Genomic DNA, 13,774 nt, shown 5'->3' with positions numbered 1-13,774 from the left:
TGCCAATGTTCACATTTTGGACAGAGAGGACAGATGGTTTGAAAGAGGAGTGAAAGAAACCATTTATATCCACTGTGAGCGACCATCTTTGAACAGAGGCGGGGTTTACGACACCAACTCTCTGCCATCTATAATCCAGTTTTGAGATCCTTCCCAGACGCCTTAACGCCCACTCACATCCTGGGCCATCTGACCTCAGGAATTCACATGATAAGGTGGGGCCAGGTTTCACAATGAACACACCCGAAACTCTGGCTGATTGGGACTAGGGTTGCAAAATTCCCGGAATTTTCAAAGATGGAATCTTTCCATGGGAATTAACGGGAATTTATGGGAATAAACGGGAATTAACGGGAATTTATGGGAATAAAGTGGGAATTTTCAAAATTGAAGGTTGGCTCTTCTTAGGGAACTTAAATATAGTTGAGGAAAGTATATTTTAGCATAATATTGACAAAAACAAACAAATGCAATTCAAATACACTTGAATATCCATGCCATTCCTTAATCACATGTACAGAGCACAAGCTTGCTGCATGGCTATTGAGACCACCTACTGGCACTGTGCATGCCTCCATCACATGTACACATGGACCACACTTTTGAGCCTGAAGGACAAAGAGTATTAAAGGCACACATTTGAGCCTGTGGACTTAACAAGTGAGGTAAGTTTTGATGATATTATGGGAAAATATATTCATTAAATGTTTAAATTGTGAATATCACATAAAATGTATTAATCTGGTAGATAGCAATCTGATAAGATGCTAAATAAAATGCTAGCATCTGATAAGATGCTAAATAAAATGCTAGCATCTAATAAGATGCTAAATAAAATGCTAGCATCTAATAAGATGCTAAATAAAATGCTAGCATCTGTTAGATGCTAAATAAAATGCTAGCATCTGTTAGATGCTAAATAAAATGCTAGCATCTGTTAGATGCTAAATAAGCCATAGCTAGTATAACATAAAGAAGATGCTAGCTTCCTCATTTGGTTGTTTTGTTTTGAAGATCATTCCAGTTGTTTAGCTAGCCTTACTATTTATATCTGTTTATTATCATATTGCAATTGTATTATTACGATCTCTTGCATTGCATTAGCATTTTTACAAGCTCTTGTTTTATTTTACAGAAAAATGCCACGTGCGCTATCTGATGTGTGGAGACATTTTACACCAGCTAATGTACAAGGGAAATCTGTATATATGTGTAAGTATTGTGATAAGACGTACGTGAAGAATGCCACAAAAATGCAGCAGCACATTGCAAAGTGCAAAAAAATTCCTCAAGGCCCAACACATGCAGCAGCCAGGAATTCCACTCAAGGGGAAAATGAATCTGTTTCAGCTGTATCAGAGTCAGATACCCACTCATCAGCTCCTGGTCCCTCTGGCATCGGAGGATTCTTTGATTTTATGGATGACACTAGCCAGAAAAACGCAGATGAGTGTTTCGCTCGTGCAATCTATGCAACTGGCTCACCCCTGATGCTGACATCCAATGTGTACTGGAAGAGATTTTTGAATGTTCTCCGACCAGCATACATTCCCCCAACCAGACATGCATTGTCTACTCATCTACTGGATGAAGAGTTCAGTCGAGTTCAAGCAAAGGTGAAACAGACCATTGACCAAGCTGACTGTATTTCAGTCATCACTGATGGATGGTCCAATATCAGGGGACAAGGAATTATTAACTACATAATCACCACTCCTCAGCCTGTGTTCTACAAGAGTGTAGACATAAAGGAAAACAGACACACAGGCCAATACATTGCAGATGAGCTAAAAGTGATCATCAATGACCTTGGACCAGATAAGGTTTTTGCACTGGTCACTGACAATGCAGCCAACATGAAGGTTGCCTGGGCACATGTGGAGGAGACCTACCCTCATATAACTACTATTGGCTGTGCAGCCCATACACTAAACCTTCTCCTAAAAGACATAATGGCACTAAAAACAATGGACACTCTGAATAAGAGAGTGAAGCAAGTTCTGAAATATGTTAAAGGCAAACAAGTAACTTCCGCTACATTTCTGTCAAAGCAAAAGGAAAAGAACAAGAGTACTACACTGAAGCTTCCCAGCATAACGCGATGGGGTGGTGTTGTTATCATGTTTGACAGCCTTCTGGAGGGAAAGGAGTCTCTGCAAGAGATGGCCATATCCCAGTCTGTAAGCATCGACAGTGACATCAAGAAGGTCATCTTTGATGATGTGTTCTGGGAAAGAGTATCTAGCAGTCAGAAAATCCTCAAACCTATTGCAGCAGCAATAGCGAAGATAGAGGGGGATGGTGCCATCTTGTCAGATGTCCAGTGCCTTTTTGCAGAACTCAAAGAAGAAATCCAGACAATTCTGCCCACTTCCCTACTACTGAAAGCAGAGGAAACGGCTGTGGTCAAGTCATTGGAACAGCGGAGGGAGTTCTGCATGAAGCCAGTGCATGCAGCAGCATACATGCTGGACCCCAAATATGACAAGGGCATACTTTCCGGGGAAGAGATCAACGGTGCCTATGCGGTCATTACAGCCATGTCTGAACACCTGGGTCTCGATAAAGGCAAAGTTCTAGGCAGTTTGGCAAAGTATCGAACAAAGCAAGGCCTTTGGAAAGGGGATGGAATATGGCAGTCATGCCAGCACATATCTGCAGCCACCTGGTGGAAGGGACTATGTGAATCTGAGGCCCTTGCACCTGTAGCCTCCATCCTCCTCCAAATCCCACCATCATCAGCCGCCTCCGAGCGCAACTGGTCACTGTTTGGGAACACCCACACAAAGGTTCGCAACAGGCTCACAAATGTGAGAGTGGAAAAGCTGGTCGGCATTCGGGCAAACCTACGGCCCTTTGAGCCTGACACAGAGCCATCCTCAACAAGGCTGGAAAGTGACACTGAAGAGGAAGACTCAGAGTTGGATGCTGAGGAAGTGGACATGTTGTTGGATGATGATGAGGTCCAGGAAGAGTCTATTGACTGAGCAAAAATGAGAAAAGAGGATTGCTTGAAGGAAGATTTGAATGTTTAATGGGGCGTTTTGGAGGATAAGTGGCATTTTTCATTTAACCTTTTGAATGGGACTTTGTGGAGATTTTTGGACAGGGGGCATTTTTGAATGAGCGGGGTTAGGGGATGGTAATATTGAACTCAACATTTCTGTTTTTATTCATCCATGAAACAAGTTATTGAAACGTGTTCTATTCTACTGTACTTACAAATAAATCTGTTTAAATATCTGTTGAAAACATTTTGCATGGAGGTTTTCTTATGATTTCTGTTTATATTTATGCTTGGAAATAATATATTCCCAGTTAGTTCTCCTAAATTCCCATTAATTTCCATAATTCCCATTATTTCCATGGACAGTTTCCAATATGGAATATTTCCAAAATTCCCAAGCTTAACTTACCATGGAAATTTACCGGAAACTTTTCGGAAATTTACCGGAAATTTTCCGCCCCTTTGCAACCCTAATTGGGACCCACACCCAGTTTCACACCTTGGCTCAGGCGATTAGAGGATCATCACGGGTCCTTTTGTCCCTCTGTGGGGGGAAACTCCCACTAGGTTTATATCTGGGACTCTCCACCATTTGACCTTAGAACTGAAGAAGCTTCTCGGTTGAGAGATGAAACGTCTTCAAGCAACTCAAAGAAGTCCAGACGCTTCTCTTTGCAAGCTCCTTTGACTACGAGGACTGAGAACCTTCACAGACATATCAGAGCGCTCATACTCTGCAGTTTGTGTTCAGATATAAATGCTTTTTCTTAATTTCCATATTTAGAATGATTAAAATGACCATTGACATGATCATTGTATCTCAGGTTCATCAAAATTTTCTCATGATAGTCTTTCTGGTTTAGCAATACTGTGCACCTACCCTTGTCTGCCGGAAGGATGATAATGTTGTTGACATCACTAAGTGATGTGCCTTCCTCTCCTCCATGGTGATGTTGGATGCTGGGGGCTTTGCATTGCTGAGACAGGCCGAAACTTTCGTCCGTAGTTGCTCTGCTTTCACTTCTGCAATATTGTTGTTTTAAATGGTTGTTTCTGTGGCTGTGATCAGCTCCACTAGCGGGATTTGTCTCGGTGTGACAACAAAGTTAAACCCTTTAGCAAGGATGTTTTTCCTCTGTTTGGCTGTCTGTCAGACAAATTCTTCACCCACTTGTCCACATCCTCAGTGTGGCATCCTTCCCTCTTGAGGACACTCTCCGTATTTTGCTGTGGTTTCCAGCGTACAACAAGTAAGTCAGACTTCCTTTGTTGCCTGGTCTTAGACTTCTTGTGCTGTGCTAGACAAGCCTTCTTGGTGAATTCAAACACCTTTTTATAAGTATTCTCATCTAGAAGCATGGTAAGTCTGTCGGATCCGCTCCTCTTTAGATTTTAGAACGTCGATGGCAAAATGTGTTTGTCTCACTTGTTCATTAAGCAGCTGGTGCTGTGCCTTCTGGAGATGTTATTGCTCGGAGGCCACTGACTGAAGAGCTCACTTGCAGACTTTTAGGAGTAATCCTGTTTTGTCTCAGGTTGAATCTCCGGTGGGTCCTGTAATCTGTGATCATATGTGCCGTTTGCTCATACTGATGTACAAACCTTAGGCAGTCCTTGCCAAAGTGCGTTAACATATCTTGATGCATGCTCAATCATCCAGGTAAGTAAATCCCAAACGGTTGATTCTGGAGGTTTTCAGTGGGAGAAACCAGCCCACTGAAGGAACAATGGGCTGTGAGCTCAGTTCCTTGATCATCGATATGCAAATTGTCATGAACATTGATCAACAACGAATGATCAAAGGCCATGAGTACCATTCACATAGAGTTGGTGAATGGCTGCAATCTGAAGAAGTTGCCTGGATGAGTGATGAAACGTTTCTCCTAGTGTGGAATAAGGGAAATATTTTACTGCTACTCATACTCATCATTATTACCATTGCATTAATCAAATTAATCATTTCAGTAAAACATTTATTGAAGCTGTTGGCATTACATTAACCTTTTTATTGCAGGTACAGCTAAGACCATTTTATACACATTGCATTTTGTGCTTATCAAAGAGTTGGAGCTCGGTCAATTAATTGGAGGTTGTGAGCCTCGTTCGGCGCGATGTCCGGACGATCTATTGCGTAAGTGACTTGGACCCTTGGACTTGGGCCCTTATGCCATTTACATCGGTAAATGGTAAATGGCCTGCATTTGTACAGCGCTTTTCTAGTCCTTAAGGACCCCAAAGCGCTTCACACTACATTCAGTCATTCACCCATTCACACACATCCACACACTGGTGATGGCAGCTACATTGTAGCCACAGCTGCCCTGGGGCGCACTGACAGAGGCGAGGCTGCCGGACACTGGCGCCACTGGGCCCTCTGACCACCACCAGTAGGCAAACATGGTTAGTATCTTGCCCAAGGATATTTGGCATGCAGCCAGGAGGCAGCCTGGGATCGAACCACCGACCTTCTGATTAGTGGCTGACCTGCTCTGCCACCTGAGCTACAGCCAACCTTGGGAGGAGGTTTTCTGGACTTTGAACAAGGCTACAGGCCTGAAACAGGCCTGATGTCATGTCATGTCTCAGTCTGGAAAAGATCCACTGCTCCATCCAGAACCAAAAGGGCACATTTGATAAAACACGGGGTCTTTTTCTGGAAAACGCCTCTAAACTTAAGGATGTTCCAGCGGACTAACGGATTTTCTTCTTTATAGTGGTCTGATGTCTGTCTGAGTTAACGGGAATGTGAAGCTCAGTGATGTTGTAGCCAACTTCTGTGTGGTTCTTATGGAAAGGGTTGGTTAATATCATAATCCCTCCTGGGTTGTGGCTTTTGTTATTTTGTTGAGGCCGGGGGGGTTGTTTTTGGGTTTTTTTTTGTTTTTTCTGTTGTTTTTAAAATTTATTTTATTTTGTTTTATTTTTTTCATATTTTTTGTTTGTTTTTTCCTTCTTCTCGTTACTTGTCTGGTTAATATATGAGAGGAAAACAATGTTCCAACAAGTTCTGTTTTGTAATTATTATAAACAGTTTGTCAAAGGAGCTTGCAAAGAGAAGCGTCTGGACTTCTTTAAGTTGCTTGAAGACGTTTCACCTCTCATCCGAGAAGCTTCTTCAGTTCTAAGGTCAAATGGTGGAGAGTCCCAGATATAAACCTAGTGGGAGTTTCCCCCCACAGAGGGACAAAAGGACCCCTGATGATCCTCTAATCGCCTGAGCCAAGGTGTGAAACTGGGTGTGGGTCCCAATCAGCCAGGGTTTCGGGTGAGTTCATTGTGAAACCTGGCCCCACCTTATCATGTGAATTCCTGAGGTCAGATGGCCCAGGATGTGAGTGGGCGTTAAGGCGTCTGGGAAGGATCTCAAAACTGGATTATAGATGGCAGAGAGTTGGTGTCGTAAACCCCGCCTCTGTTCAAAGATGGTCGCTCACAGTGGACATAGATGCTTCTTTCACTCCTCTTTCAAACCATCTGTCCTCTCTGTCCAAAATGTGAACATTGGCATCCTCGAAAGAGTGACCTTTGACCTTTAGATGCAGATGAACTGCTGAGTCTTGTCCTGTGGAGGTGGCTCTTCTGTGTTGTGCCATGCGCTTGTGAAGTGGCTGTTTGGTCTCTCCAATGTAGAGGTCTGGGCATTCCTCGCTGCACTGTACAGCAAACACCACATTGTTAAGTTTGTGTTTTGGCGTTTTGTCTTTCGGGTGAACCAGTTTCTGTCTGAGCGTGTTGCTGGGTCTGAAATACACTGGGATGTCGTGCTTGGAGAAAACTCTCCTGAGTTTCTCTGATACACCGGCTACATAGGGGATGACAATGTTGTTGCGTCTGTCCTTCTTATCCTCCCTCGCTGGTGTCTGATCTTCTTTTCTGTGCCTCTTTGCTGACTTTAAGAACGTCCATTTAGGATAGCCGCAGGTTTTGAGTGCTTCCTTTACATGTGTGTGTTCCTTCTTTTTTCCTTCAGGCTTAGAGGGAACATGTTCTGCCCGGTGGTGTAGGGTCCTGATTACTCCAAGTTTGTGTTCCAGAGGGTGATGGGAGTCAAAGAGGAGGTACTGGTCCGTGTGTGTGGGCTTCCGGTAAACTTCGATGTTGAGGTTGCCGTTCTCTTCAATGTGCACAGTGCAGTCCAGGAAAGGCAGACAGTTGTCCTTTGTGTCTTCCCTGGTGAACTTGATGTTTTTATCCACAGCGTTGATGTGCGCAGTGAAGGAATCCACTTCTTGTGTCTTGATTTTGACCCAGGTGTCGTCCACATATCTGTACCAGTGGCTGGGTACTCTTCCTTTGAAAGAGCCAAGAGCCTTCCTTTCCACTTCCTCCATGTAAAGGTTGGCTACAATAGGTGACACGGGGGAGCCCATGGCACAGCCATGTTTTTGTCTGTAGAAGCTTTCGTTGTATTTGAAGTATGTAGTGGTGAGGCAGAGGTCTAACAGTGTGCAGATCTGATCGGGGTTGAAGTTGGTCCTGTCCTCCAAGGAGCTGTCTTCTTGTAGTCGTTTTCTGACAGTCTCCACGGCCTCCGTGGTGGGTATGCAGGTGAAGAGAGAGACTACGTCAAAGGACACCATGGTTTCATCTGGATCCAGGGTAAGTTTCTGGACCTTGTCGGTGAAGTCGGTGGAGTTCTTGATGTGGTGTGGTGTGTTCCCCACGAGAGGCGCAAGGATGGTAGCAAGGTGTTTAGCAATGTTATAAGTGGCTGAGTTTATGCTACTGACTATGGGTCTGAGTGGGACAGCTTCCTTGTGGATCTTAGGAAGTCCATAGATGCAGGGTATGGCATCCCCTGGGTAAAGGCGGTGATATGTAAGGCGGTCAATGATTTTGTCCTTTTCAAAGTCTTGAAGGCAAGGTAGCTCCTTTGACTACGATGACCTGGATGACTGAGAACCTTCACAGATATAAACAGTTTGTGTTTTCAGTCTTCTTTTTGTCTGTGTAAACTATATCCATAAAATATTCAATTAAATATTTTGAATAAAAAACTTTGAACTTTGGACGCCCCAGGACAGGAAGCCCCAGAGTCTCCTCTGCTGCTGAGGGTAAACTCATCCGAGCCACCAGCCTCAGATTAGAGCCCAGATAGATGCCACACAGAGCTCCAGTAGCAGACAAATCTCTACAAGTTCAGAGGAGACTGTGTGAATCAGGCCTTTATGGTCAAATAGCTGCTGAGAAACCACGACTAAAGATTTGTTTGGACCAAGAAATACAAAGAATGGACATTAAACCAGTGGACATCTGTGCTTTGGTCTGATGAGTCCAAATCTGATCGCTGAGTGATCGCAAAGGGCCAACAAGAGCTCAGCATCTCTGGGAACTCCTTCAAGACTGTTGGAAACCATTTCAGGAGACGACCTCATGAAGCTCACCGAGAGAATGACAAGAGTGAGCGAAGCAGTAATCACAGCAAAGAGTGGAAATTATGAATAGTCTACATTATCAAACATGTTTTGAGTTATTTCACACTGTTTTGTTTACTAAATAATTCCATATGAGTGTGCACTCGTATTTTTGATGAGAACCTACAATGTAAATAGTTGTGAAAATAAAGAAAAACCATTAAATGAGACGTTAAATTCCCTACCAGCATTGCTCTGGGTCCCTGTGATCCAGAATTACACCTGGATCTCCTGGTTGGCCCTGAAACAACAACAGATTGGTCAAAACATTTACGAACCATCTGCTCTCATATGTTAATATGTGTGAACGGAATAATAAACTGGGAACTTGAGATACAGGGAGCGTTATGTGCTGTTGGCTTTCTCTGTTGTAAAGGAACAGGAAGTAGTTCGACGTCATTTAGATGAAGATACAGAAACCACTTTCTGACTGAAGAGAGTCCGATGCAACAATATTCAATTTGAAAAACCTACAAACACAGTCACTTTTACAGCTGGGTGCCATAGGAAGTGATGTCACGACCTCCAGCTGGCCCTGGTTCCCCAACTGGTCTATGTTTACCCTGCAGGAGGAACAGCTCACACTCTGTTAACATCATGAGCAGTGATACTGTTTAAATCAGTCACTATAGGCTTATCTGCACCGGTGAAGTGACGCACTCACCTGAGATCCTGGAAAACCAGGCATTCCTTTGGGTCCTGGTTCGCCGCCATTCCCCCGGCTCCCTGCAGCAACATTAATGCCTGATTACGAGTGTATATCCTTGTCATCAATATGAATGAATGACAATATTTAAAGTTGCGTACACACACACACACAGCTCCAGTGAATTTCTCTGGAAGTCTCTTTATGAGCTAAGTCCAACAGCTACACCACGCTGGAGTTAAACACATAACTGATGCCAAGGATCATTATTCATGAGAACTCTGTCTACTCGGCCAAAAACGACTGAAGGACTAAGTGTGTGCAGCTGCTCTGAATGAGCCTTTAGTGTTTGCTTCCTGGATGAGAAGTAGAGTAAAAAAGTGGTTAGAGATAGAAGTTTATATATCCCACAGGGACGTGATTAGGAATATGGGACCAAGGTCGTTTACAGCGCTCACTGGCTCAAAATGTGTTTCCGTGCTTGGGATTCGCTGGGTACTACAGGCCAAGCCACTCAACAACCTCACATGTGGATACCCATCCACTCACGAAAGCTCCAGAAATGAGACTTCTAAGAGCTCACAGTTTGATCCCAAGCAATCTTTGGTTCCAGGTGGAGTCCTGAATGCCACTTGGCTTTTGATACTCTCATTGACAAACTTAGCACTGCACCAGTTCTAGGTTTTGCTGATCCGGCATTGCCTTACATCTTCCACACTGACGCCAGTACCTCCGGATTGGGCGCCGCCCTTTACCAAGAGCAAGAGGGGAGACTTAAGGTGATAGCCTATGCCAGTAGGGCATTGTCATCCAGTGAAAGTCGTTACCCAGCTCACAAGCTTGAAGTTTTGGCACTGAAGTGGAGCGTGACAGAAACATTTCATGATTACTTGCATGGAGCAAATTTTACAGTGGTCACGGATAACAACCCTCTTACCTATATCTAGACATCAACAAAGTTGGATGCTACCGGCCATCGTTGGCTGGCTGTATTTCTACATTCTCGTTCAAGATACAGTATCGAGCTGGCAAGCAAAAACCTGAACCTGCTCAGAAAGATGAGGCACTAATAATCAGTTTGCTCAACAACATCTCTCAAGCAACAGTGATGATGAAATATCAGCTGAAGTCGCTGATGCGATTTGCCAAAGCTGTCAGGACCCAAGCTGAGAATAGTTTGGTTGAATCCCTGTCCATCAACACAGTGCTTCCTGAGAATTACTCAGAAGAGTCCCATGGACTTCCTGTTATTTCCACCATATCTATTTATCAAAAACAGAGAACCGATCCAACTCTCCGGGAGGTTATTCACCAGTTGGAGTCAGGAGAAAAGGTTCCCCCAACAGCCATGGAAGAGCTTCCTGAAATTCTCCGTAGAGAACTGAATAAATTGGAGCTGATTGATGGTATTCGCTATAGGAAGAGCTCAGTGGCCAGTGGATCTAAGAGCAGACCACAGCAACCTCCAGGTCCAAACTACTTGAAGGACTGTTTTGAGTTGACTGATATTTGTTGGATAACAAATGTTTTGAAGTTGTACAATCTGTATATTGCAGTTGAACTGTTTGTTAAATCCTAATTGGTTAAATATGTTGTTTTTTTATTTATAAGTTGTGTACACAGGAACAAGAATAACTTGTATTTAGCTTACCTGGCATTAACATTTTAATATTATTTTTGTGATTTCTTGTTGACCCTGTTTATTTAATACAGGCCAGGTGACCCTTTTGGGTTTAAAAAGGATGGCGAGCCGGACTCGTTTTGATACAGATGTGTGTTATTTATGGGGAACATTTTTTGATTTGAGAACCTATATTGCTTAATATAAGCTACAGGATTATTTAGTTGTGTTTGTGCACCCCAACTGGCTTTTTCTTTGTTTTGTTGAAATACATGATACCTGCAAAAGCTTTTGTGTTGTATTTATTAATTATTGACAATCAACTCCAGTAGCCGTTCTTACATCTTCTGATTAATAATAGCCCGATATTTAGCTTAATACCTGATATGCATTCATTCATTAGCGCTTTGTTAGTGTTACATGAGCATACCATCACGATAGGACTCACCTGTGGCCCAGCAGCACCTGGGAGGTTCTCGGGTTCCTCTCTCACCAGGTGAGTCAGATATCTGTGCACAGTAACAGACCTTCTCACCACCGGGAGCTCTTCTTCCATTACGACCCTGCACAAGAAAGAAAAACATGAATCAAATGTATTTATTAACAGCGTTGTAAACCAGAGCGACCCTGTGCGTCACAAAAAAGGTCTTATAAAATCTTTAAAGTTGTATCTGTGCGATTAAGGCAACAGATTAAAATGTGACTGAAGACTTTCAGCTTCGGTTTATCAAAGGTTTTATTAACTGTTCAGGGATGTCAGACAGTTTCATGCACAGCCTCCAATTTTCAAAAGCTTTAAAAGCAATTGGAAAAAAAAAAGACAATTCAATATAATTAAATAATATATTTATATTAATATAAATATAAGTTTTTAAACTTGGATGAAAATCCAATGACTGCCTGATGTACTGTAGAGACATCCAGGGACAAAACCCAAAAAACTTTAATTGTTAGTGCTTTTAATTGACAGGATTGTGTGCTGGGATTATGTGATCAATATGTTTTAGTCTGCACTTAAAATGAGCATTTGAATTAAAGTTGACAGCCTGTTCATTATTTACAGTCTTGCTGTTGTTGGGGGTGGGGAGGAGTGAGCAGGGTGAGTAGAGGAGGTGTCAGAGGTGGAGCAGCAGCAGTGGGGGTGGGTGAGGGTTGGAGACCGCCTCATGATGAATCAAACCTGTTGAAGTAATGATTCAGTTCGTTTGCCCACCTCGAGATGGCTCTGAGGCCCCTCCAGACCTCACCAACGTTGTTCTCTCGAAGCTGGTTGTCCATCTTCTGCCTGTAGCTGTCCTTCCCTTTCCTTATCAGTCCCCTCAGCTCTCTCTGCACCCTTTCCAGCTCCTCCTTGTCTCCAAATTTGAAGGCCCTCCTCTTCTGCTTGAGGACGGCTTTAATTTCTGGGGTAATCCAAGGTTTGTGAAATGTATTTATGTATTTATTCAAACTGGTATAATGTATACTGTGGTGGAAGGTTGGGATTTAAGAATTTACCTGAAAGTGGAATAATGGTTTAGTCTGTGACAGCTGAACATATTTAAGGCTGTCATTAGAGGGTTGATGTGCTGTGAAGAAGCTCGACAAGTGAATTGTTTGTAAGGAGCTGTAAGGCAAATAAATACTTATTGTTCCACTACACTTGCCTTGGTCCATCTTACTGTGTTTCCAGCCGCTAAGGGCCGCCCTGTTACAATGCTCAACTGAGAGGAACACCGGCGGCAGACCCAGAACCAATGAGAGAGATTATATAGATCCGCTTGCCCGGGAATGTCTTAAATGTTCACTCCCCCAGTGCACGAGCTGAATGTGGAGTAGCAAAAGGGTCCAGCAATCAGTGATTAATGACACAGGTTTGATGCTACACTGATACAACGAGCTTTACAAATACTCTGTGAAAGCTGCCAAAAACACTGAGAACAAACAAAAAGGCCCATGAATAAAAACCCTGTCAGACCGCAATACTTCACATACTCAAGACCAGTTATGTAACTAAATGAAAAACATCAGGAAACTCTTAAACAAATCTGTTTATACAAGAGGCCAAGTGCTTTGTAACTGCAAATCAGCCTTCATGTAACAGCATGAACGAGATGTCGTAAGTCTGATGAGCTCACCAGAATCATCTCCAGCATCCATCACTGATCCAGATGGATGTAGAAAAATGAACCTTACAGTTCAGCCCCAACATTTAACACTATAAATAACTGAGACCCCCAAAAGCTGCAGTTCGTCTAATGTCCACCCGATGCTCCTAAAACGAGTCTCCTTACCAGCAGACACCTTCTCGTGCAGTTACCTCTGATCCCCTAAAACTCGACCATAAAGTCGTGGCTTCAAAGGACTACTCCACCAACCAGTGGGTGATGTCATGGTCACTACTTCCATGTTTTACATGCAGAGTATGGATGTGTCTTACCAGTGTCCCTGGGCTGCCGGGGTCTCCTTTGGGTGCTGGTCTGGTGCCGTCGACACCCGGGGTGCCCCGTCAGACAAACAAATCCAGAGTCGTGTTCGGTTCTTGAGCTTCCAGCTGTTTGTGGAGCTGCTGTCGGCCTTCTGACAGAAGAAAGAGCAGATTTTACATTTTTACTGACATTAAAGACATTTAAGTTTCCTTGTATCTAGTCTGGTCACGTGTATGTTATCTTTCCATTTAGTTATTTTACTTTCTGTGTTTCGTCCTTTTGTCTCCTCGTGAAATCAGTCGTGTTTGTTTAATATCGAGTTCCTGCTCATTACTCCTGATTTGTGCCAGCTGTGTGCACAGCTGTCTGCCTGATCACCCTCACTGTCCCCTTCAGCGGTTTCTAGTTTTAGTGTTTATTCCCAATTACATTTAAGTAAGAGTAAAGCTGCCCTTTCAGTTTCTTATTTTGTGATTTTTGTTTACTCTTTTCTTTGTTTGGTACTTTGGATATTAGACTCAAACTGCTCGCCTGCGTCATCTACCAGCAAAGTCCTGCAGTAGTCCAGAGCTCTCCTATACCCCTGGGAGACTCGTAGTGCAGCCTAGATCCCGGCTAAGAGGTGACCGTGCTTTTGTCCTGGCAGCCCCGAGCTTCTGGAACAATCTTCCTGCTGCT

At 43.4% G+C, this 13,774-nt stretch overlaps 1 protein-coding gene across 1 annotated transcript; it reads left to right on the top strand.

Moving 5' to 3' along the window:
• The first annotated feature begins 273 nt into the window (after nucleotides 1-273).
• LOC113032589 (uncharacterized) lies at nucleotides 274-3,474 on the top strand. The gene is made up of 2 exons (XM_026185581.1): nucleotides 274-665; nucleotides 1,136-3,474. The coding sequence occupies exon 2, from the start codon at nucleotides 1,140-1,142 to the stop codon at nucleotides 2,985-2,987; it is 1,848 nt and encodes a 615-aa protein (XP_026041366.1). The 5' UTR covers nucleotides 274-665; nucleotides 1,136-1,139; the 3' UTR covers nucleotides 2,988-3,474.
• Nucleotides 3,475-13,774: the final 10,300 nt, after the last annotated feature.

Source organism: Astatotilapia calliptera, chromosome 11, assembly GCF_900246225.1.
Source record: "Astatotilapia calliptera chromosome 11, fAstCal1.2, whole genome shotgun sequence".
In the NCBI taxonomy this organism is placed as follows: Eukaryota; Metazoa; Chordata; class Actinopteri; order Cichliformes; family Cichlidae; genus Astatotilapia; species Astatotilapia calliptera.
The sequence above is the reverse complement of the archived record's forward strand: the minus strand, read 5'-3'. Positions and strand labels throughout refer to the sequence as shown.